General features: G+C 36.2%; 2 protein-coding genes and 1 long non-coding RNA gene across 3 annotated transcripts in view; 1 reads left to right on the forward strand and 2 right to left on the reverse strand.

Moving 5' to 3' along the window:
• Positions 1–10,720, forward strand: part of SEC24D (SEC24 homolog D, COPII component) — a 74,721-nt gene extending 64,001 nt beyond the window's left edge. Inside the window, exons 17-23 of the mRNA XM_087963192.1 lie at positions 55–200; positions 1,657–1,795; positions 2,308–2,426; positions 5,375–5,554; positions 6,907–7,098; positions 9,268–9,357; positions 9,520–10,720. Coding sequence (XP_087819318.1) covers positions 55–200; positions 1,657–1,795; positions 2,308–2,426; positions 5,375–5,554; positions 6,907–7,098; positions 9,268–9,357; positions 9,520–9,660 — 1,007 coding nt within the window. The 3' untranslated portion in view covers positions 9,661–10,720. The remainder of the gene's footprint in view (positions 1–54; positions 201–1,656; positions 1,796–2,307; positions 2,427–5,374; positions 5,555–6,906; positions 7,099–9,267; positions 9,358–9,519) is intronic.
• Positions 1–24,945, reverse strand: part of LOC113411823 (uncharacterized) — a 246,839-nt gene that overhangs the window by 161,473 nt on the left and 60,421 nt on the right. The gene's annotated exons all lie outside the window — the stretch shown is intronic.
• METTL14 (methyltransferase 14, N6-adenosine-methyltransferase non-catalytic subunit) lies at positions 11,389–24,709 on the reverse strand. Its single transcript, XM_026667083.2, has 11 exons — positions 24,498–24,709; positions 24,164–24,252; positions 23,130–23,217; positions 21,692–21,772; positions 20,981–21,068; positions 19,770–19,860; positions 18,515–18,656; positions 17,824–17,916; positions 16,365–16,481; positions 12,763–12,973; positions 11,389–11,887 (listed from the first exon to the last, which is right to left on the reverse strand). The coding sequence occupies exons 1-11, from the start codon at positions 24,561–24,563 to the stop codon at positions 11,583–11,585; spliced, it is 1,371 nt and encodes a 456-aa protein (XP_026522868.1). The 5' UTR covers positions 24,564–24,709; the 3' UTR covers positions 11,389–11,582.

Genomic DNA, 24,945 nt, shown 5'->3' on the forward strand with positions numbered 1-24,945 from the left:
GTGCAAAAATGGTGCTGGTGGCTTTTATTAACTGTATAACTTATCATCTCTTAGGTTTTAGAGCAACAGACTTCCTGGGATCTATTTACATGAACAATACCACAGATGTTGAACTGGCAGCAATAGATTGTGACAAAGCTGTGACTGTGGAGTTCAAGCATGATGATAAATTGAGTGAAGATGGTGGGGCTTTAATCCAGGTAAGAAGTTCCTAGGTCACATGCCTCTTTGGTGTCTTTCTGGATGACCATTACTGTACATTGCTATGCATAATTGGTACATACAGGCAGTATTGAGCAACCTGCACACTGTCATATGACTTCCCTAACATATGAGCAGTGATTTACCTAAGGAAAAATGCCATCATTCTGGCTACCTTTACTGTAATTGACATATGCCAAATGCAGCATTGGAATTTTCATTGGATCATTGTGTGTGGCTGACCACAGTCAACACTAGCTGTTGTGTTCATGCAGCGCTCTTCTGTTTTCCTGGTAGAGAGCTGAAGCTTAGCTGTTTATGACAAGACTATGAATAGCACAGTAGAGAAGCTCCCATCCACCTTCAGTAAACTCCTGATTCAGATGACCACATGTTGTCTTAGCTTATTTCTTAGTGTCTTTATAATACTTGCTGCTTCAGCTGCTGTCATAGTAGGGGAACACAGCAGCATTGAAAGCAAATGTAGGTGGGCCTTTTATACATCCTGATTTGTTATAATTATGGTTTATGTGCTTTTTGATCTTAGAAGTGATAAAGACATCCTTTACTTTAAAATATAGGTAACATGTAAACCTTCATTTGTAGTGAAGACTTATTTGTCAAGACTGCATTCCTTTTTTCCTGCCAGTTATAAGCGATTTCCAAAGTTATGTCAACATTTTGCTACAATTACAATTATTCACATACCTTGAAATATCAGAAATCTTCATGTAAGCGTGGTAAACAGTGATTCTTGGCAAAGAAAGCCCCATTCCTTAGTAAAGTATGCCCATATTTGAAGCTCCAACATACCAAAATTATTAGTGTCTTTCTTCAGAATAAAGGGCACAGGTACACTAAATGAAAGTGAGTGTAAGTCATGAAAAATCTATAATAATTTTTAAAGAGACATTTAATTTTCTAAGTCTGGGAAAACTATTACATGACAAAAAAAATCAATGAACAAATATTACAATTCATAGGCTTTAGTTATGTAATTTTGAGTATAAAGTACATGTGAAGAAGAAAATAGTTAAGTCCCTGGCATGTCAAATTATAGGGGTAGGGAGGAGCTCTGTGAAGTACCTTGGAAGTCAGTTTAGCATTGCTGGCTTAAAATGGTCCTTGGTCCAATTCATTATAATGTGTTACTACGTTTTGGTTCATCTGGACTCATATTCAAAAGAAAAGAGTAAAACTCTACCTGAATTTTTCAACTTGTAATATTTCACATCTTACTCTGTTACAGTGCCAACCCAGGTCTAAACCCTGTGTGTGCCATTCAAAGTTGTAATGGTGAGATAGGTGGCTGCATAAATAAACATAATAAATAAATAAATCTTTTGAGTCAGTATCCCAAGTTACTGTTTTAAAAACAAGTTGAAATACCTTTGTAGAAAATGCAAATAACTTAACCATTTTAACTTATTTATCATCTTGATTTTGTCATTGCAGTGTGCAGTCCTTTACACATCCATGAATGGTCAAAGAAGACTGCGCATACATAACATTGGACTCAGTTGTAGTTCCCAGTTAGCTGATATCTACAAGAGCTGTGAGACTGATGCACTAGTAAATTTCTTTGCAAAATCAGGTCAGCATATAATATGTGTTTTGGGAGTGGGGAGGGAGGCTGGAAAGTGATGCTGGACATTTAAAATCTGATAAAACACATGTATTAAAAATCAGAAATAACCAATTCCTGTCATAGATATATAAGAAATTGGCACAAGACAGTGATGTAAATTGGCAATAGTTGCTGAATGCTTTTCATATATCTAATTTAAGTTCCTGGATAAATCATAAGTTCATACTTCAGTATTTCTGTGTATCATAGTAATATTAATAGAGCACTATTGTTAAGCCACTATTATAGCATTGGAGCAAAAGTATAGGCCATTTTTGTTGAGGTTGACCATATATGCCAGGTGTATAATTTTCTCACAGTTTATTAATTTAATCCTAATATACGAAGTTTTATACTCTGTTTAGAAAGAGTAGATTAGATGAAACTTTTTCAAATATCTGAAGTCTGAATTTTTTTCTTCTGTGAAAAGGTATAATGTTTAACATAACATATTTTATCACTTCTTTATATAATGATAGCTTATAAAGCCATTCTCAGCCAGCCCTTGAAGACTGTTCGTGAGATCCTGGTGAATCAAACAGCTCGCATGTTGGCATGTTACAGAAAGAACTGTGCTAGTCCATCTGCAGTGAGCCAGGTATTTCATGTTTCCAGCCATAGAAGTTTTATTTGGGCATTATTTGGGTATTATTTTAACACGTAAGCAAAAATTATCTGATATCAGGATCAGAAATATTGCATTTCCATATGCAAGTTTTATTTTTCCCTTAAGTAGACTAGGTGCTTGTGAACATTAGTGAGCCTTCTGCCCCACTCCCTACAGTTAAATGAGTTTAGAGACTGAAATCTGATATGCTGCAGAAGTCCATTATAGAATATAAATTTATTTCAAGAATATGGTGCTAAATTTTCAAAATAATGCTGTCAAGTCTTGTCTCAGCAAATAGAGAGGCTGTTGGGGTCTGGATGCGAGAAAATCAGGCTTAACTCTAGCAAGACCAAGTATTAGCATATCCTTGGATCTCTTAGTTCTGGGATTTTCCATCTTTGGTCTTAAATGGGATAGCTATGTTGGAAGAAGGAAGCGATGTGATGAACTCTAGTAATAACAGGAAGAAGGGAGTACATTCCTAGGAGGGGGTGGGGTTTGAGATAAGAGACAGCACAATCCAGAGCTGAATTGTGAAGAAAGAGAGATTTAGCATAACCACCCTCTAGATCAGGGGTGTCAAATTCAGGGCTCATGGGCCGGATGTGGTTGGATCCAGCCCACAGAACCATCCTGGAAAATGTATGGGGCTAGCTCATGTCACTTCAGCCTGGTCTACTCAATGCGAAGAGAAAACATCGGGCCAGCGTGACTTTAGCCCAGTCTATCCAATGCGAAGAAGAAATATTGGGGCAGTGTGGCTTCGGCCTGGTCTACCCAATGCAAAGAGGAAACATGCCAGCAGTTTGGGGAGTAGCATCAAGCTAGCCATGCCCACTCAGTTGGCCATGCCCTCCAGCCCTCCCAAGATCAACCACAGTCCTGATGCGGCCCTCAATAAAATTGAGTTTAACATCCCTGCTCTAGATTATCCATTCATTTAGGATACATAGGTGTAGTCTGGCAAGTTTCAATCTACGTGGTGTAAGCAAATAAAGAACTGAATCTGGGCTGGATTGTTATGTCCCTTTTGGGACTTAGCCTAACAATAACATTCCCCCATTTGAAAGTAGTGTGCAATATGGGGTTTTTCCTGGACTTTTTGGGCATGTTGTCTACATGTCTGGTTGCCCATTCTAAGTTGAGGTCCTCAGTTAATGACTACTTATACAGCAACGGTTTGAAGTTACAACTACTGGTCCTCAAAGTTCCAGCCATCCCAGCAACCCCAGTAGTCACGTGATGGAGTTCTGGATGCTTGGCAATTGGTTCACAGTTACAATGATTGCAGTGTACTGTGGTCATGTGATTGTAAATGGCAATCTTCTCTGCCAGCTTTCTGGCAAGGTCAATAGGAAAACCAGCAGGGAAAGTTGTATCCCCTTCCCAGTTCACAAAGGCAATAGCGATTACAGAGATTGACATTACAATGCAATGCAGTCATATTATGTTGTATTCTATATAATATCAAAAAGTGTTGCTTAATGACAGAAATGTGGGTCCCAATTGTTGTAACCTGAGAATTATCTGAATAGTATATTTTTCTGTTGAGTGGCTTAGAAATTGGATGGATGGATGGTTGGGTGGATGGATGGATGGTTAAATAAAGCAGCAAGCTGAAGACAATACAGACTTTCTCAGTGTAGACACAGCCAGATAAAACTGTAATATAAAAATTTCTCATGGCACTATTCCAGTTATTGATTTTAAACTAGTGAATATGGATGGTTTGTGCTCCATGGATTTTTTTTTTCAATTCAAAGAACAAAATATTTAGAATCCAAGTCAAGATTATAATATTTTGTGCTTTGTTTCCTCCAAATGTTAGCTGATTTAAGTTAACATGTTTTCTTATGCTGATTTTTAATAAGCTTACAAAGACATAAATTGCAATCTGAAATAAACACCCTTCTTCACTCATATTTTTGCACAATTATTTTGTTGCCAGGACTGTAAATTATGCAATATAAAAATATAAAACCACAATACAAAAATAGCACTTGCCTAAAGCCTAATTATTCAGTGAAGAAGCACAGCGAAGAATTCAGCATTAACCCTTTATTTTTCATCTTTAGCTAGCACCTTTTATGGTCAGTATTAGCCCAGGCTGACTATGAGGAAAGATTTAACGTATTTATCATTCCCATATGTGCTACATAGTAATGCTGCATTTTCATTGGATTTTGTAGCAACTGCTTGCTTAAAATCTTGGCCTTCAACAGTCTTGGCATCTCTGTATGTGCAGGATAAGATAATCCCTAAATGTCATTGTGCTATAAATAATGCAATACGGTTTTTAACTACATGCAATTTTGTATATAAATCTCAGAACAATTTTTGCTTTGTATGGTATATAGCTAACAGAATGTTCTTTCATAAAAGGAAACATATTTTATTGTCCTATAACTGAACTGCAATTTTGAATTTATATTTCTGTATTTTTAAAAAAGTACAATTTTCAAAAATTCGGACACTTTTGTTCAGACTCAAATCACTTGATAAATTTATCCTTTTCTAATTACCAAGATCCGATCATAAGAGCAGTTATAATTGGGCAGGCTGGATTAAGTCCCAAGTCATGTGATCCCCGATTTCTAATGTGTGTATATGATACCAAAAAACAGATTTCACCTTTATATTATAGGTACAAAATAAGAATGTTTAGGCAGGGAGAAAAATTCAGAAGTTGAATATATTTCATATTTGTTTTATTTTAATTGTTGAATATACTTTTTCTCATAACACTGATTTATGGATTGAAATATAAACAGAGTTGTGACATTTGAAGACAGGAAACCATTTAAATTAAACTAATATTTGTTTATAAAAGTCTATCAGACAAAAGCAGTTGATTGTGGGACTAATCAGATGCAAATTCTGCTGGAGAAAACATGAACGACAAGACATTTTAGCTGATGCCTTTTCTTCTTTTTCAGCTTATTCTCCCTGATTCAATGAAGGTACTTCCTGTCTACATGAATAGCCTTCTGAAAAGCTGTGTGCTGTTGGGCAAGTCAGAGATTCCCACGGATGAAAGAACTTTTCATAGACAGCTGGTCATGTCAATGGATGTTGCTAGCACCCAACTTTTATTCTACCCACAGCTTTTGCCAATTGTAAGTGTTTTGCTTTTGCCAATTGTAAGTGTTTGGGCAATATCACAGGGCAGTTGTTGCGACATGGAGAATATGGTACAGTAGGTTAAGGCACAAGGCTATCTCTAGCATAGTCTTGCAGATGCTGGTCAGTCCATTTGTCTGAGCTAGTGGTTCTACCATTATAATTTCTTCAGCTCCCAGAGATTGTAAAAAGCCAATATAAGTATGATAGTGTCATGGCACTGAGGAAGCACAGTTCATGTTGCTCAATGACAAATTCCTCTGGATCACTTGTAGCTATTGTCAATAAGCAAGTAGTTGGCGACCCTCTCACCCCCTTCCAGTGGCAAAAACAGACAGTTGTGTAGTATTGTCCGGTATTGTTGAGCAGAGAAAAATCAGAGCAACTTTTACAATTTGTTCCCTTGCATAAACCTGATAATTGCAGGTAGATTTTCACCCAAAAATAAATTATTTTGCAAAATTTATTAATCTTAAGAATATTGCACTCATTTTTGTGCCTAAACCATTATTCTTTGTATATACCGCATAATATGTAGAGTTGCCAATGTAGGAATAGTCTCCTAAATTCATAGATTTACAGTCATCATTTGATTGATTCAGAATCTATGTATCCAAGCTAATTAGGAAAAGGAAAGTTGTATTCAATGAATTCTATTTGTCCTGACCAGCAAAAAAAGCATATGTTCTGCTGAAACGTCGCTACAACTTTAAAAGCACAGCTATAAAGACGTGGGAAAATACCTGAACAAAGCTGAATGCCATACATATAAATAACCACGAAAACATAAGAATGTATGTATGTATGTATGTATGTATGTATGTATGTATGTATGTATGTATATTTCAGAAAAGGTTAAATATAAATTTAGAAAGGTTAAAAGGTATAAAGAGTTAATAAAGCTGTTAATTGTTCAGTATTTTATGTTAATCTTAATCTGTTAATCTCAATGTAGTCTGTGGGCTGCTGCTGATCTTCTCAACCCTCCTTTGGTTGTGTCTCATTGCTCTGTCTCTCAATATTTTTCCTACATACCAATACAAGATTGCCTATTCCAAGACTAATCACAGTATTAATTATGTGGTTTTTATGTGTACAGTTGGCTTCAGGTTGCTGGCAACTATCTGGACAAGTCCATACAATGTCATTGGTATGCCATTGCCTGCTTCCTAGGGCTGAGAGATAGTAACTGGCCTAACGGCATCCAGCCTGCAGGATTAAAACTCACGGTTTCCCACTTTTGACCCTCGTGCTTTAAATCACTACATCAAATTTACTCTCATAGTTATTTGGATTTTTATTTTTAAAAAAATGCAATGAATTTAAGAACTTAAATTTTATCCCACAGCATTCTATGGATGTAAATAAAGATACAATTCCTCCTGCCGTTCGCTGCTCAGAAGAACGTCTCTCTGAAGGAGGAGTATTCCTATTGGCCAATTCTCTACATATGTTTCTATGGCTTGGAGTCAGTGCCCCACCAGAACTTATCCAAGGGATATTTAATGTGCCTTCCTTTGCACATGTCAGCACTGAGGCTGTGAGTATAGTGTTATGTATTTGAGAAAGAGCTGCTGAATGCTTGCTTATTAATTCTTCATTTCCAAACTGCATTGCAAGTGTCAGATGATATGATACGAACAATGCAGCCTTGACATCATTGCTCCTTTATAAAGATGAGAATGCAGATGTGTAGGAACAGACACAGAAAAAGTGGGTAGTTTTCTATACCTAGGTTATTTCACAAGACTATTGATTTCCCAAAACAATGCCTCTACTACCTTCTCCCTGAAACCAGTCTGAATTGCTAAGATGCAATATGCCAGGACTGATTAATGTATAGGCAAGTTTTCAGAATGAAGCACACAAATTTAAAGTACAGTGAGTTGGATTTACAGTATTTTTCAGAGTATAAGAGGCTCCAAAGTATAAGACACACCTAGCTTTTGGGGAGGAAAACAAGAAAAAAAAATATCTGCCTCTGCCTCCCAGCAATTTGCCTCCTTGCAGCCAACAGCCTGGTCAGCTTCAGGACAGCCTGATTAGCATAAGCTGCTGATTGTCGGTTGGATCAGCCTCCCAACGATCAGCTGTTTCAGGCTGTAGGGATCGCCATTGCTATTGCTACTTCCGCATGCCCCATTTTCAACCTCCATGTGCCCCATTTTCTTCCCGTTCTGATCCTTGCTGCCCCAAATGGGTCGAAAATGGGGTTTGCGGAGGCTGAAAATGGGGCTTGTGGAGGCTGGAAACGGGATGCAGAGTCCAAAAATGGGGGGCACAGAGGCGGCAATAGGCAATGGCGATCTCTGCAGCCTGAAACAGCTGATTGTCGGGAGGCCGGTCCAACCGACAATCAGCTGCTTGTGCTAATCTGTCCTGAAGCTGTCCAGGCTGGTGGCTGTTTGCTGCAAAGAGGCAAATTGCTGGGAGGCAGAGGCCAAAAGGTGGGGGTCGGTGGGTGGGCGGGGCATCAACATTTGCTGTGTAAGACACACAAACAGTTCCACCCACTTTTTTTGGGGGGGAGTGCGTCTTATACACTGAAAAATATGGTATATCATTCCATCACAAGGGTTGCAAGGCACCTCAAAGATTGCCTAGTCCTATCACCTTCTTATTGCAAGAACTGTTGAAACATTCTAGAATCTAGAAGACAGATAGTATCCAACTTCTGAATATTCCAGCAAAGTATATCATTTCATATTTATCTCACTGGTTGACATCTATTAATGTGAGGAAATTGCTTATGGCTAACCTGAAACAAATTCCCTATATATTTCAAACAGTTGCATCCTAGGCAAAGGGAACAAAGCCATTCAGTTCTCTATGTCCCCCCCGGGCCCCCGCCGCGCCCCCGCGGGCGGTGGCCTCACCGGGGTTGTGGGGGGGGGGGGGTTTGGGGGGGGGGGGGGCCCCCCCGGGGGGGGGGGGGGGGTTTGGGGGGGGGGCCCCAAGGGGGGGGGGGGGGGGGGGGGGGGGGGGGGGGGAGGTTTTTTTTGAAGGTGGGGGGTTTTTTTTTTTTTTTTAAAGGGGGGGGGGGGGGGGGGGGGGGGGGGGGGGGGGGGGCGGGGGGGGGGGGGGGGGGGGGGGGGGGACTCTTTAGATATCTGAAGATCGCTATCATATCTTCTCTTAGTCTTCTTATCTGCAGGATAAACAACTCTTTAACAATGCTCATAGGAATTGGTTTCCAGTTCCTTCATTATCTTGGTAGCTTTCCACTGAATTTGCTTCTGTTTGTTAACTGTCTTATACTTGCCTTTTAATCTGGCCTTTTAATGATGCCTTTATTAATGGCTGTGTCAAATTGTATGTGAATATTGTCCTATTAACCATAGGTCCTAGATTACCTCCAGATTTGCTAAATACAGTACTTTTCAATTATCATTTCTTATGGTGGTTCAATAAGACCATTGAATAGTTGTTTTGATGAAATTCTATTTTAGCTTCCAAATCTTCCTTGTAATTTATCTCATCTTTGATCATGAATACAATATTTATCAATAATCTTGATGAATTTGTCAATGAAATTACATTCACAGAGAATTTTAAGGAATTTTTTTTCTGTAGCAAATAATTTGCTCTTTTCATTGTACAAGTCAGCAACTTTTAGCCTTTCAAATCCATGGTACACAATCTTTGTTTTTCCAAAATAGCAATTTTCATGTGTGCTAATTCTGTATGTGTATTTATTCATTACCTATAGCTACGTCTTCCAGAACTGGATAATCCCTACTCTTCAAAACTGAGGTCTATAATAGATCAGCTCCAAAGTAGAACACCTTATTCCATGAAGGTAAAAGATTACTTAAAAAGTTACTCTTATGATTGCCTAATTCCCTCCTTTGAAAACATTTTAATATAACCTTAAACATTTTTTGCTCTTTAATTAAGCTGAGAAATAAGATTCAAAGCAGCATTTGTACATTTCATTCATTCTTAAACCATTTTTTTAAAGATTCTGATTGTGAAGCAACGAGAACAAATAGAGATGGTTTTCAAGCAGTTTTTGATTGAAGACAAGAACATCTACGGAGGAGCTTCTTATGTGGACTTCTTATGTTGTGTTCATAAAGAAATATGTCAACTTCTCAACTAATGGATTTTAATTTTGTTCTCTGTGCATTTGTTCAGAACCTATTCAAGAATGGCCAACCACCATCACAAGGTGCTTTATATTGCTACCTTATTGTACAGTTTCTAATTTTGTAGATTAGTGCTTTGTTTCATAATAATGTAGCCATCTATAATTATGTAAACTAGGCAAATATTTGCTCAGGTATAACTCCTATGGGAGAGCCTTTATCCTTCTTTAAAAGGAAGTTTTCTAATGGCAAGGTTTGAAATCCTGGAATCTGTGTAAAACATGCAATTCTCACTTCACACATTTTAATAAACTACAAAGCATTAAGCCCCGTTATATATGATTTGTATTACTCATATAATTTCCAATCCTTTTTATTGTACATTTTGACTTAATAACTTTTTCTCTCCTAGCTTACGTTTAATTTAATGTTATTGTGCTTTTTATTATTTTGCATACTGTGGTACTGTCACACAGCTAGACTATTCAGCCCCAGCAAAACATCCAAAGACTGGGGCCACTGGAGATTGTGGCTCTCTAGATATAATTGGCCCATCTGTGCCTCCCAATCATATGTTCATTTTGTAAATATTTTAAAAACTAATTATTTCTTGGGTTTAATAAGGAGAATGTGTAATGAACTCAATTGGGGGGGGGGGGGGTAATTCTTTTACATGCAATTTGTATTTAGGACGAAACTATTTTGTGTTGACCATGTCCAGAAGCAATCTCAATATATTCACATGGCTTCTCCACCAAAGGTTTGTTTAACATACTCCAAACTCCTGTTTGTACATGAAAACAACTGAATTGTAACACTTTCTCTATGAGACAGTATTAAGGAATTTGAGATAGTTTTGTTTAGGCCATAGCAAAATTTAATGCCTTGCAAAAAGCAAAGTAGAAATTGCTGTTACTGCAGTTTACCTAAAGAATAATTAATGGAGTAAATTAACATTTAAACATTTAAACCTGTTCAACATACTAACTTCCCAGACCTGGAAAATGTACTATTACTTGAAGGATACTATTGTTAATTTTATTCCTAAAATAAAAGTTCTTTATTTGACTAAAACCACACATTTATATGTAACTCTTTTAATGGCTTTAGAATTATTAGACCATTATCTATTTTTTTTCAGGTTTTACACTGTCATATTGGGAATCACATAATCTGGGCATTAATGGATGGGTTCACACTATACTAAGCCAGTATAATGTCCATTTCAAAACAAAAGTACTTTACTTAAACCCTTTTTTTTAAAAAAAACCTATGTTCTGTTAATAACATATTACTGAAATTGATCTGATTTACTTAATGTTGTTTTATACGTACATACACACGTACATACATACATACATACATACATACGTGTGTGTTTGCATTTTTTGTGTTTTTGGAAGATTACTATGAGACTAATATATATATTTGAGATTTCTCTTAATAAGAGCACTAATTTTCTATTATTGGAACCTAAGTTGTAATACAATTCAGTTGCCTGAAAAGTAACAGAAAGAGCAGTATTTGTCCTATAAAGGTGTCCTAGAATGATATTAAAAGTTTTTTTTTAAAAAAAAAAAATCCACAATATTGAAAAATAAAAAAATATGATTTCTTAAAATTAAAGCTAAAGCTATCATGTGCAAAGTCAATTTTGATAGTAAATGTGTTTGATAGAAAAAAGACTCATGCTACCAGTGAGGTAATAAAACGACTGCAACAAAACAACCAAGTTCAGAGAATTCAATTGTAAATGTGCTTTATTGTAAGATCTGGATTATTGTACAAGACTGGTTCATAATAGGTACAAAAATATTTTGGTGAGCAGATCCTAGAGTGAGCTGCCAATAAAGGTAACTGGAGAACTAAGACTGTATTTTTTAAACAAAAACTCAGTAGGATAAAGGCAGGCAAAAAGATGGAAGATTCTCATTGCTCAGCGAGGGGGAAAGCCACCCCGGTGAGTACCGCCCCGTCCCCCTCTGAATCCACCTCTTTCCCCCCTGAAATTAGTTCGGTTTCTCTCTCTGCCTCTTTCTCCACGACCAGCGGAAGTCCCGCCTCTTCCTCCACCCCTTGGTGCACCACCACCTCGATCTTTTGGTGGTGGTGATTTTGGTCTGAGTCTCTCAATCTCTTCTGTACAGCCAGTCAGGTGGGAGTTGGGAGCTGTGAAATAGGATGTATATGTTTCTGCATTGAAGTTACTATTTGTGAGTGTGGGTCCAACAGTTAACCAGCCTAAAGGGAGGGAAGGGAACAAAAGGGAAACGTGAGCTGCATATAAAATTGTACCCCTTAATCATTTCCTGATTGGTTCTTTTAATACTACTTAAATTTGGCATAATTCGTATTGTCAAAGTAGAAGCACAAGCAACTATTCCCATAAAATAAGAGCAGGTAGAATTATTAATAAAACTCTACATGATGTAGCTGAATGTCATTTTTGGAAATTATAGACGCTTAAAATTAATCCATTAGGACTATTTCAATGATATGAGACATTTGCCTCTTTAGCTTTTAAAAACACATAGGAGAATAATCACACTCAATTATTAATAAAATTATTGAAAGTCAGGTATCATACCCAGAAGTGATACATTTATTTCTGCCTTTTATGTTTATTTCCTTAGATGTCAGTTTCATACCCATATTTCTGCCTTAACATCTAAATACTGTAATATACAAATGGGAAATTAATTTTGTTTCGAGTTCTGAATGAAACAGCTCTGGGGTAGCTAGTTTCAAGGATGAATTTTATGATTGGAATGCTTGAACTGCTACTATATAAAATGACACAGTGGAGGATAGAGCAAAATTCTAGAACGTTTGGAACACACAGCAACCATTCTGAGCAAAAAACAAAACAAAACCCAACTATTTGTGCCTGTATGCTGAATGAATACGTTCTCATTATATCTACAGTCATTTAGTAAGAAAATAGGCTTGGTAAAGTTGTCCTTTATGCTCAATGGGACCACTATACTGCACTGAAAGCCATAACTACTCCTTTAAAATCTACGTTTTTCTAAAGCACACAAATTAATTTTATGAAATTTTCATATTTACTGTAAAGTTTTTGAAATGATATAGTACAAAACAAGCCTGAGAATAACCTGGACGAATGGTGCTATCACGTCCAAAAAGATGAAGCCGCCTTCTTCCAAGACAAAAATGTTCAATAATATGAAATATTTCCACAGGTTTTTCTATGTTACCAATTTCTGGCTCTTCTGTGATAATTAAATCAATGTCAACGTTAGCATGGATAAAATCCCCATCTGTACTACGGCGGACAGTTCCTTTAATGCCCATAAGGCAATGTTCCTAAAGAGAAAACAAAAACGTTTTTTTTTTTCTTTTATATCAAAAGTATATAAAAATGATGGGAGAGATGGGGGAAATTAAAAGAGAATGTGACTTTTTTGTAAGTTCAGTTATGCAATTTATTAACAATGTTCTGAAATAAAAATATTTGCTATAAAATCAGTAATGCCACACTGCAAGGTAAGAAAGAAGTCTACAATTAATACTATATTACATTGATACTATAAGATACATATTTTGCCTTTGCTTTGGAGAAAAGGCAAAATATGTATGTAATATGTATATCAAAATATGTATATCAATGTAATTTAGCTCAACAGCATTCCTACATTTTCCCACAACAACAAACCTACGTGGTAGGTTAGAAGAGAATGACTGACCCAAAGTAATGCTTGTTTTACTGCCCAAATTACTGCTCTGAATAGAATTAAATCATATGATACATGTTATCGATCAAATTACTCACATCTGTGTCAACCCATCATACTACTCAACCCATACTCAGCATTTTGTGTGTGTGTGTATGTGTCCACATAAATTTCAGCATAGTATATAATATCTCTTAACAACTCTATGAAACTCTTTTTTATAAACTATTTTCTAAGCTCTGCATATTCCTTGTATTTAGTCATAAATCACAATTTAAGTAAACATTCGAAGTCTAAAATATCCCCAGAAGTATCATACAACATGGATACAACATGAAGTTCGAACAAACTGGTTTTAACATCCACTCCCCACCCCAAAAAAAGAAAGAAAAGAAACAGACAATGACATTTTATATCTTCTTTTTAAAGATATATTGGGATGCAATTGTATAAGAGGCCTCTAGGTGGGAAGTCTACAGTTACCTGGGGGTGGGGTAGATTTATCTTGTTTCAGAAGAATGTGATCCAAAAGGGCAATTTTCCACAAATTATTAAATGCTGCTTTACTAAAGCCACCTGATGGTTTTTACAAAATTATGAGTAAAGATGAATAACAATTTCCAGAACTCTCCAAAAAGCTGTGTAAGTTCCAAATTCTGAAAAAGCAGGGAAGGGAAAATGTCCCTTCAGATACAGAAAACAGTTCACTTTTACTGTCTCTGGCAAGCAACACTACTTGGATTAGGCAAGATACTGTCTTAAGCCAACTTTCTCTCACCTGGCAAATTCCAGATGGATTAAACTTCGATTCCCATAATCCCTAAACATTATAGTAATACATCCGAATCACCCCTTTGAAGAACGTTGATATTGTATGTCAATCCTAATATTTCTAGACCTTGATTTACAAAAAAAGACTAAACCACTGGGGAAGTAATCGATTAAGAAGAAGAAAAATACAGCACACAAATATCTAGTGATTACTTTTTCTTTATGTTTTGAGACTTGCAGTCTCTAAAAAAATCCATAAAAGTAACAAATAATTTTAGACACAATCATTATTAGTGACTATGGAATACTTTATTTCTATGAGACTCATGATATATTTAAAAATGTTAAATTTTGTTTGGTGACATAGAATTTACTACTACCAAAAATGATACGGAGTATTATCAGGAACCTAATTTTTCTTTTTTCCTCTAGGAAAAAGAGGTATTTTAGGCAGCAGTTTGGAAGTCTTGAGGAAAATGCTCCAACAGCCCCTGAAACTATTTTCTAGGGAGTGATTTTCAAAGTGTGGCTGTAGATCATCACTTACTGCAATCTTCTTACAATCATGGTCCACAGCCCACTTGTCACCTCAATCCTCTCCACAAATGCTGACATTTAGCCACCGAGAGCCTGCATACTTACTGCCTCAGCCATCAATCCACACAATGAATCTTTACATTGCCAAACAATTCTATAAACAACATTAGCCCTCATCAGAAACACATAAAAAAACTGGCAATAGTAAACAAGTCTCAAATTACCAGCTGCAAGATCATATGCATTCTGTCAAGTGGAATTGTGATTTCACACAAGCAGTCCCCCCAAAAGTGCAAATAGGATATAAGATGAACGTCTAACATTGGGATTTCATTAGGGTAAAGAAAAATTCACTCTTTCATCCACTTTGTTAATGCTCAAGCATTTTGCGCTAAACATACTTGACCAGCAGATTTGTGTTTATGAATTATTATGGCACAAGGTATATACAAATTTTAAATAATACTGATAATTTTGTATTAAATGTTGTGATAAAAAAGTTTGAAAATGCTTTAGAAATAGCAAGAATACAAAGACATACACAAATATAGGTAGTCCTTATTTGATGACCATTTGATCAGCAATCATTTGTAGTTATGTCAGCCCTGAACAAATGCTACTTATGTCCAGCCTCCAAAGTTACAGCCATTGCTGTAATTCCACAGAATGTCCACAGAATCAAAATTTGAGCATTCAGCTGCCTGCCTGCAGTTAATAACTGCAGAAGCACTTCCTCCACCCACTTCTCTTCCCAACATCTATGCCCTTTTGGCCACCTTGCACAGTGACTCTCCTTGGCAGCACTGGCAATGCCAGCAGGGCTTGGTCTGAAGTAAAAGCTCGGGTCCTTCAGCAGTCTCAGTCAGCCACTACTGCCCTGGCCAGCCATTGCCAAAAAGGCAGTGATGGTGAAGATAGGTGGGAGGAGCTTGAGAGGAGTTGGTTTGCACTCATGTTGATCATGTGGCCTCAAAAGTGTGCACACATGTGAGGACCAATAAGAAGTCACTTTTTTCAGCACTGTTGTAACTTCAAAAATTTGCTAAACAAATGTCAAGGACTATCAGTATTTATTTTATGGTCCATGATAAGATAAAGAGTGAGGAAGATTTCATGAATTTCTGTCAAACATAGAAATATCTCAAAATCTGCTCTTCTTACAAAATAATTGGTCTAGCAATAAGTATAGTTGTCAAAGCAATAGGCAAGGGTTCAAATACTGCTGAAGTACTGAATACCGGAAAGAAGTTAACACAGCCCCAAACTATTCTAGAGAAAATCAGAAGAATTCTCCCTTGCCTCCATTTAATTTATATCTCACTATAGAACAAAACGACAGCTAATCTTGTTGAACTCCTAACTACAGCAACTGTTCAGCAAAAAAAAAAACCCTATAAAAGATATTCTACAGCTCTTCCATCATCTCTCTGAAAGCTGAAAAAAAGCCTGAATTTTTCCATGATACTTTGATTTGCATTTCAGTAAAATAAGTGAGTCAGGTGTTTCCCAGAATTAATGTTCCAGAGTTTCATGTTGTAGACAGAAGTTCAATACCGTATTGTATCTCTCACTTGTAAACACAAGTAGTAAGTGAAGCCCATTTGTTCTGCAAGTATTTTCATAAAACTAAAATTACCATCAACAGCAACAGAGCATTTAAAAAGCATCTACTGTCATAACGCAGGGAGAAGACAAAAAGAAATTCAAAGATGTACCTTCGTTCTTTGAAAAACAGCTTTGGGATCCAGAGTCTTGGTCTTCCCAGGATTATTTTTATTTGTTTTAATCCAACATATATCTTCACATCTTCTGTATCCCCATTTGCGCAAACACTATCAGAGTTCAACAAAACAGAATTATTGTACAATACAGCAAAGAACAAGAACAGTGCGTTGGAGACAACAAGGCTGCTGAAAAAAAAATCCTTTTCATTTTTCATTCACTAATTTTTCCTGAAGAGAATGCTAGCAGATCCTATTGAATGGGGTAGTGCATCGCTAATATACCTCTGGGCTCAATATGAGATCCCCTTTTTCCTGAACTAGCCTATCCCCGTGATGGCGAACCGATGGCACGTGTGCCAGAAGTGGCATATAGAGCCATTTCTACAGGCACGCGACAGGTTGCTTGGAAGAGCCCCACTGCGCATGCATGCGCTCCCGCCAGCTGATTGTCGGGTATCTGCTGCGTATCTGCAGGGGGAGATGTGTGTGGGTGCGCAGGGGGTGGGGTGCGTGGCTGCACACACATGCACAGAGCACAGGGGGGTTGCGCACACATGTGCAGGGGTGGGAGTGGGGGGTCACGCGCGCACTGCATTTCGGCACGCAATATGGAAAAGGTTAGCCATCACTGGCCTATCCCATTCAGTAGGAACTGTGATCCTCTTTTATAGGAAGACTGAAATACAAGTACAGGGAGGATGAAACTCCACTATTGTTAACCAACTATGTAAGCTTAACTCTAGATATAGTCCAATTTATTAATTCTTTTTTTTAAAAAAAACACCTGAATTCTTCTATAATTTTCCTTCGAACTTCAAGCAATTAACAGATTTTCAAGCAATGTCTCCATTATAGTATATATTTATTTGAATCCCTTCAACATTTTAAAAATATGTTACGTATCAGCTCATATGGGTGATTTATACATTATTACCTATGGCATTAAACACACTGATGGCACAATTTTATGTATATATGCCTGCATGTATGTATGTGCGATGTGTCAGCAGTTAAGATGCTGGGCTTGTCAGCTTGAAAGCCGACAGCCCAGGTTTGAGACCCTACATCATGTGACGTAGTGAGCACCCCTCACCCTAACTCCTGCCAACTTGGTTTGAAAACATGTAAATGCAAGTAGATAAATAGGTACCACTTCGATGGGAAGGTAATAGCACTCCACGACATTATCATGGCCACATGATCTCAGAAATGTTGACTCAACAGTCCTTGAAATGGAGCCCCACTCACTATAGTCAGCAATAATTAGTGGAATAAAATCTGTGGGGACAAAAATGGACTCTACAAATATATGTAGGACTTGGCTTTCAAGACTTCCTGTAGTTGATTCTTAGTCAGAGACTCTAGACAGATACTTTTGTATATGCTGGCCTTGAAAACTTCATTGAATAAGTTGTTATTATTCTTAATGCACAGAACTACATGATCTTACCACCCTGCCGAGATCCAGGCCCTCACCAGAACCACACCAAAGAAAGACAAATGATCGTGGGGCAGCAATTTCTTCAATGTCCAGTTTCATAATCTGCAAAAAGTAGAAAATGTGTAATGTTTTAAGCAAAACCATTTGCACAGCATAGTGCAGCACACACCCCAGGTTCCTCCCCAATCTCCTCACTACTGTCTGACGCTGCTGCCAGCTCCATCAGGTGGCAGGCCACAACACATACAGAGTGATTTATCTGGCACATGTTACTTAAAAAACCTTGCTTTTTTTAAAAAAAAAGTCTCCTTACAATTACCACCAAAGATTTAAAGTTCACTTGTTTACACATTTTGTTCCAAGAAAAGATTCTTCTGGTTCATATTATTTTTATGCAACAGTTCTTACTTTATTGCTTCATAACTGCATATTGTATAAATTGTAAATACCAATTAGAAATAGATGATGGTAGCCTACTGCAGCTGCAATTTTAAAGTTAGCTAAATGTTAACATGACAGAATTAATAATGATCCACAGTTTTAAAAATGAAGATATTGCTCATCTTTCATATTTTAAAAGATGAAAGAGCATTCACGGGAAATCTAAAAAGCAGCTAGATAGAAGGCACTTCAAAAAAACAATTCATGTAAAACAGTAACAAAACAAGACATGTCTTAATGTTTTCTACAGCAAACTCACATCATCCCATGTCCAGCATTTCTCATTAGCAGTAATGCCAGTCTCTCTATAGTATTCTTCCAATGGTGGTTCTAAAAGTATCACATCAAACTTAGACTTGAGTTCACGAAGATCAAAAGCTTCTAGTTCAGCTTGTAAATACCTATCATACAAATGAGAAATACATCATTATTTCATTAGTTTTATAAGTTGACAATTTCATAGTGTCTATTTTTCAACTGTGATATTTAAAACAAGTTGTCCAATTGTCCTAGATTGAGATATGCTATTTACACATGCAACACACTGTGAAAAAATAGTACTTTGTGCACAAAAGCAGTTTTATTGCTTTGAGAAAGCAATTCACATTTGTAGAATAATTTGTAAATAAAATGCTGGTAACTGTTTATCTTAGTATTCACAAACTAAATTCTGAAAGCTAATCTGGTTACCATTACCTTATTAAAATTTACAAATACTGCTATAAAATTACCATTTAAATTAATAAAAATTAATTTGTGATAAACAACCTCTGCACTAAGCACCAGTTAAATTTAAAAACCGACTTCCAAAATTAATTTAAATGGGCTGTATCCAATAATTGAGTAGTCTATCAGTGTTGAAACAGCATCTATTAGTTGAACAGATTTTTCCTGCTTCACTTTTGCCCCATTACCTTTAAAATACTCTACTTTCTGAAGCAGTTGGGAACTTTCAAAACAAATGAGAACCAAGAGTGAGGGATCACAAGAAGAATTCTAGCTATGGAAATGCAAACTTGCTGTTTAATATGGGATTCAGTCCAATGATTGGTAAAGCTTCTTTACATCAAAAGTTTTTTAGACTATGGTAGGCAATCTGTGGGGTAATTGATATTCTTGAACTACATCTCCATATCTATTAGCATTGATCCCAAAGAATGAGGGAGTGGCACAAGTTATCTATTCCTGGTTTATTAACAAGAAGCCTTTACGCCAAGAAAATTATTCTTATTTTAATCCATTGATGTAGTAAATGTGTGTTATTTACACATTTCAAACTAAGGCTTATGAACTGTAGATATTTGCAAACAGCAGAAGAAAAAAATCTGAACAAATGGTCAAGAGCAAAGAAAGCACACCAAATAAAATGGATTAATAATTTTGAAGTTTATATATACAACCTAAGTATAAAACATTCCCACTGTCAACAGGTGTTCACAGAAAAATCTTAATTTGCAGTCAACTAAAGATAAGCCTGTCTGGACAAAAGAATTCAGTTTATTCAAAGTATTTACATTGGAGGGGTGTTAGATTTAGATATTAGCTCATCTTTCAGCCTGATGAGTTCCCGGAGTTTTGGATATTCTTCAAATCTATCTGCTAAACCTAAGAGGAAAACACATACATGTTATCCTACAGAAATAACTTTCAAATACATGTATCACAAAATAGACACCTTAACATATTTGATTTAGATCACAGCTTATTATTTATTTTCATTATGATTTGAGCTAGCACAATTAGCCAAGTACTTAATAAGTTTATCTAGAGTGTTAGCACATCTTCTAAACCCATTTATTATTTTGCACAACTTCTAAACCTATTTATTATTTTGAACAATGTGCTTAAATTACTATGAAATGCAATGCATAGACATAACATAAAATAAAACTTTTCATATTAATTTTCAGAGTTTAACTTATCTCAATGCAAATTAATGTCTGTGTCTCTGGATTTTTAAAGAGTAATAAGAGCTCTTACTTATTTGAAACTCTTTATGGCATGATTGGTATTATTTTGGCTGTGTACAACTTAAACAACTGTTGATACTTCCAGCTTGCAGATTTAAAATGCTTAACTGTGACGGTTTACTGTCTTATTTTTATATATAATTTTGATTATAATAACACCTAAAACAAACTGTTTACTTTAGTTTCAGAGGCTGCTATTTGAATTGAAATGATTATAGTCTTTATGAAATTGAGTACACAATATCATGATGGCTACAATGTTTACAATCTTTGTTGGAGTGAAGGTTGTTAATCAAATACTGCAACTGTAAAACTAACGCCATGGTTATTAAGAAAACCCATTGTTTACTATGGGGCAATTTTTGCCAAAAAATTATGGTTACGTGATGTGTTGCAAATGTCCATAAATGTAGGCCAGTAACCAAGCCTTCAAAATGTGGTCATGTGACCATGAGGGTAGATATCAGAACTTCAAATTTGGATCATACATATTACAGGACTATATTACAGGAACTGACCTCTCTTCTAAAACTAGGGAACTTTTGACCATGCAATTGATAATCACCACAACTATTAAAATCATATTATTACTCACGTCTAAACATAATTCCCAACTCCACTGTTACTTTTCATTTGGCTGATAGTTCAAATACATCTATGAATAGAAAATTGAAAGCCTGTACTTTTCTAAGAATAAATAAAACCTCTTACAGCCTGTACACAGAAATCTTATATTACAAATTCCTTTGACATACCCACATCTCTGATGAAATTTTGAGGTCTATGTCCAGTGTCCACAAAATGCTGACAGTAGTCATTATGAGGATTTAAACTCTGTGTCCCCTAAGGGAAGAAAATCACCTAAGAATAAACATTAGCAAAATAAGGCAGATCACTGACACACTGATTTGATATTATTGCCTGCATATGGAAACAATTATACATGTCTCCTAGATTTTTCCAGACTGCTTATACAATAATTTATTGTAATAATGACCTCTGGACAATATATTCCATTTCTCTCTTTTTCAACAAAGAATGTGTTACTTATATATTCAAGATAATGCATTTTTCTTTAGCATATAATGCCCAAAATGAAACAGCTATTTTGGGGTGAGATGTTTCCTCTGCTTTCCATCAAACCATCATTTGGTACAGCAGATGCAACCTGAAATATTATTCAAGTTAGCTACAGTGAAATAGATAAATAAAACACCTGTGATCAGATTTGTTAAAAGCATATTCAAATCCTAAATTTGTGTAACCAGAGATCTCAATAACATCCAAGTGGAAGGTAGAACATTAAAGCTGAAATATTCTGTAAATTTATTTTCAGCCCTTTTCGGTCATACAAAATCTAAAGACCTCTGAATGTAAAAATTAGCTATAAAATGCAAATAATATAACACAAACCAATAAGTAAATATAAAAACATAATACATTTAAAAATCATAACAGCTATTTACCTTAAGAAAAGTACTGGAATCTTTGTAAATTTCTTCTTCGTATAATAGATTCTCTTCATCTGGCTGAAGCTCCACTTCATCCTTTGGAATAAAGCACATTTTATATGTGGGTAGAAACAGGGTGTTTCTCTTCTCATTAGCATTCCGCTTCTTAATAAAGACAGCTGTCTATGAATACTGCCTCCCTGAAAGAGTAGATCATGAGTAGCCCCAGTGTAAGTCTGGGAAAGCAGTCAGTGAACCAACTACATTTTCCCAAAAACACTGTTTAAACAACAAAAATAAAATTTAAAATGATTTTTAAAACCCAGATGCTTTAGTATCATATATACCTTCTCTTTTGGGTGAATCACTCTATCAGAGATATGTCTTCCAAAATTGGTTAAGAATGCATGTAACTATTGCTACTTAAGAAGGATTTAGCCTTCTTAAGATTTATCCCCTGCCCCCTTTTTTAAGAGCTCAAGGCTGCATGTGTTGCACCCATCGTATTGTTGTACCCATCGTATTTATCCATTCAATTCTCAATACTGAGTGAGAATAACAACCCTAAAGTCATCTGGTTAATTTTTGTAGCTGAGAGTGGGCTTCCCTAGTGACAATCCAATGTCTCAGCAACAATACTACACTAAATCTCATAGACAGAAGGCAAATGTCAGAAGGCAAGTGGATCTAACTCTCCATGTATCTTCTTGTGATTTTATTTGGTTCCATATCTGGCTGGGGTTTGCTTTTCTTCATAGTACTATTACAGGTAGTCCTTGATTTACGACCACAATGGAGCCCAATGTTTCTGTTGCTGAGTGAGACGATTGTTAAATGAGTTTTGCTCCATTTTACGACCTGCTTGCCAGAGTTGTTAAATGAATCACTGCAGATGTTGTTAATAACAGAGTTGTTATGCGAATCTGGCTTCCATATTGTTTTGTCAGAAGGTTGCAAAAGGTGATCACATGACCCTGGGACACTGCAACTGTCATAAATATGAGTCAATTGCCAAGCATCTGAATTTCGATCATGTGACCACAGGGATGCCATAATTGTCATAAATGTGAAAAACGGTCATAAGTCACTTTTTTCGGTGCTATTGTAATTTTGAATGGTCACTAAATGAGCTGTTGCAAGTCAAGGACTTCCTGTATTTAAATCGCCTAGAATCTCTATTGTGAATGGGATGCTATTTTTTTTCTATGTAAGTATATACATATAAATCAATATATTTTATTTTCTCCTTATAAAGAAAACATCATACCTATTTATAAGATTCAAAAATATTGTCCTTTCTAAAGAGAAAACAAACACTTTTAAATATATAGAATAAGATCTTTTAATGTAAGTGTTAAGAACAATTTTACATGCCAAAATCTTTATTAGAAAGATTCAAATCATGTTTCTATTTTAGAATCAGATTTGTCCTTTTTTTAAGCCACTTTCTTACTTTATATTCTTCTATTTCTTCTTCATCAGCTTCTCCCTCATCAGGATATCTACGTTTAGAATTTGGAGCAGATGTATCATAAGCAGCCCTAGAAATATGAATGTTGAATGTATGTTAGCTTAAAACAAATTTCATAAGATGCTGTGAAAAGTTAATTTAAGATGTGCTGATCCTTGTTATACTGCCTCTGTCATCTTTTTATAAAAGTACTGTAGGCAAACTGCCAACAGATTGGAGTTTGATCTCAAAAGGACTCAAAGAGCTTTACATCCTTCTGAGGTTGATAAAATGAAGACACAGATTGTTGGGGGCAATATGTAAATAATGCTTCTACATTATAAACTGCCCAGAGAGTGCTGTAAAGCGCTATGGAGTGGTATATAAGTGTTAATGCTATAAAAAGAAGTCTTTTGGGATTCAGTAGCTTTTTAGCAAATAAAAAAGGATTGAAGTAAGGCAGTCCTTTCAAAGAACTCTCAGTGCTGAAAAAGGTTCTCCCTTATTTCACTAAGATTTCAAGAAAATTGATTGGCATTCAGGAATTGAAATAACAACTCTGAAAAGAAATGACATTTTAAATTCTTTATATCATTTATCTTTGGCTGGAAAGAATTAAATTTCCTTATATATATGAATTTTCAATATGTACATGATCTTTTCTTCTGTATTGTTATATATTAATGACATTAACCATTGTAATTCTGAGTAACTTTCCATTGCATGTCTGATGATACAATGGTATTCCTACATAAATTCTTATCACAGATATACTAAACATTTAAATATATATATATATAATAGGTCTATATAAAATTATAAGATTCAGATCACTATGCATTACTAGCGATACAAATTTCCTAAATAAAGTAAATACTCAAATTCTAGGGCAGAATCTGTTTTCAAATATTTGGTTGGAAATTGAAAACTCAGTTGGGTTAAAATAATGACAAGCAAAATTAATTAAAGTTTCTTTGCAGGAACTTCAATTCTCTCTGTGATGTTTGCATGATTAAAAAAAATCGCTTAATGCAAACCTGCATGTTTCTCTCGTTTCAGCAATTTCCCTTTGCTCGTCCTTGCTGTTTAGTACGGCACCAATACTATCTGCATTTTCAGCTCCCAGCTAAAATATGGAGAAGAAAGAAATAAGGGAAGAGAAGATTATCACAGGGGCAATATTATACCATACTAACCATTAGCATTATATTATACACTACGATTATATTCACGCAGCCCCGGTAGGTCTTCCCATCACAACTGTGCACTAATAGATCCCCGCCCCTGAGCCACGGGACGCGCACGAGCAGCCTCCCGAAGGCCGGACCTTTCCTCCCAAGCATGATCTCTCGGTCACCGGGCGGCAGATACCTGCTGAGCCAGAAGCTGCCGGCGTAGTTTTTGCCGCTCCCTGATCTCCTGCAAGCGGCTGTTCATCCTCCTCCGCCAAAGTCGCCGCCTCGCCGGCGCCCACTTCACGCAACGCTGGCCCGAATCGCCGACCGGAAACAGAGGCGGAATTTAGAAGCGTCATAACTTAGCGGTGACGCCGCTTCTGCGCTTCTGGCGGAAGACGATTAATGCTTCCCAGGAGGCATGTAAATATTGCAAATAATTCTTACAAATTAAGCTACTATGAACAGTGTTTATTAAAAAAGCATGCGTTCTTTGTTTTTCCAAGATGAGGATGGACTACATTGCGGCTTATATCAGCCTACTGATCATTCTGTTTTGAAAAAACTTGACTCTAAATATCTGGTAGTGTTAAATATTTATTTAAACACGGAAGGGAGGGGAACGTACCAATGTTTTGCGCACA

The sequence above is a fragment of the Notechis scutatus genome, chromosome 4 (assembly GCF_049901735.1).
Source record: "Notechis scutatus isolate UNSWTSFEM ecotype Mainland chromosome 4, rNotScu1.2, whole genome shotgun sequence".
In the NCBI taxonomy this organism is placed as follows: Eukaryota; Metazoa; Chordata; class Lepidosauria; order Squamata; family Elapidae; genus Notechis; species Notechis scutatus.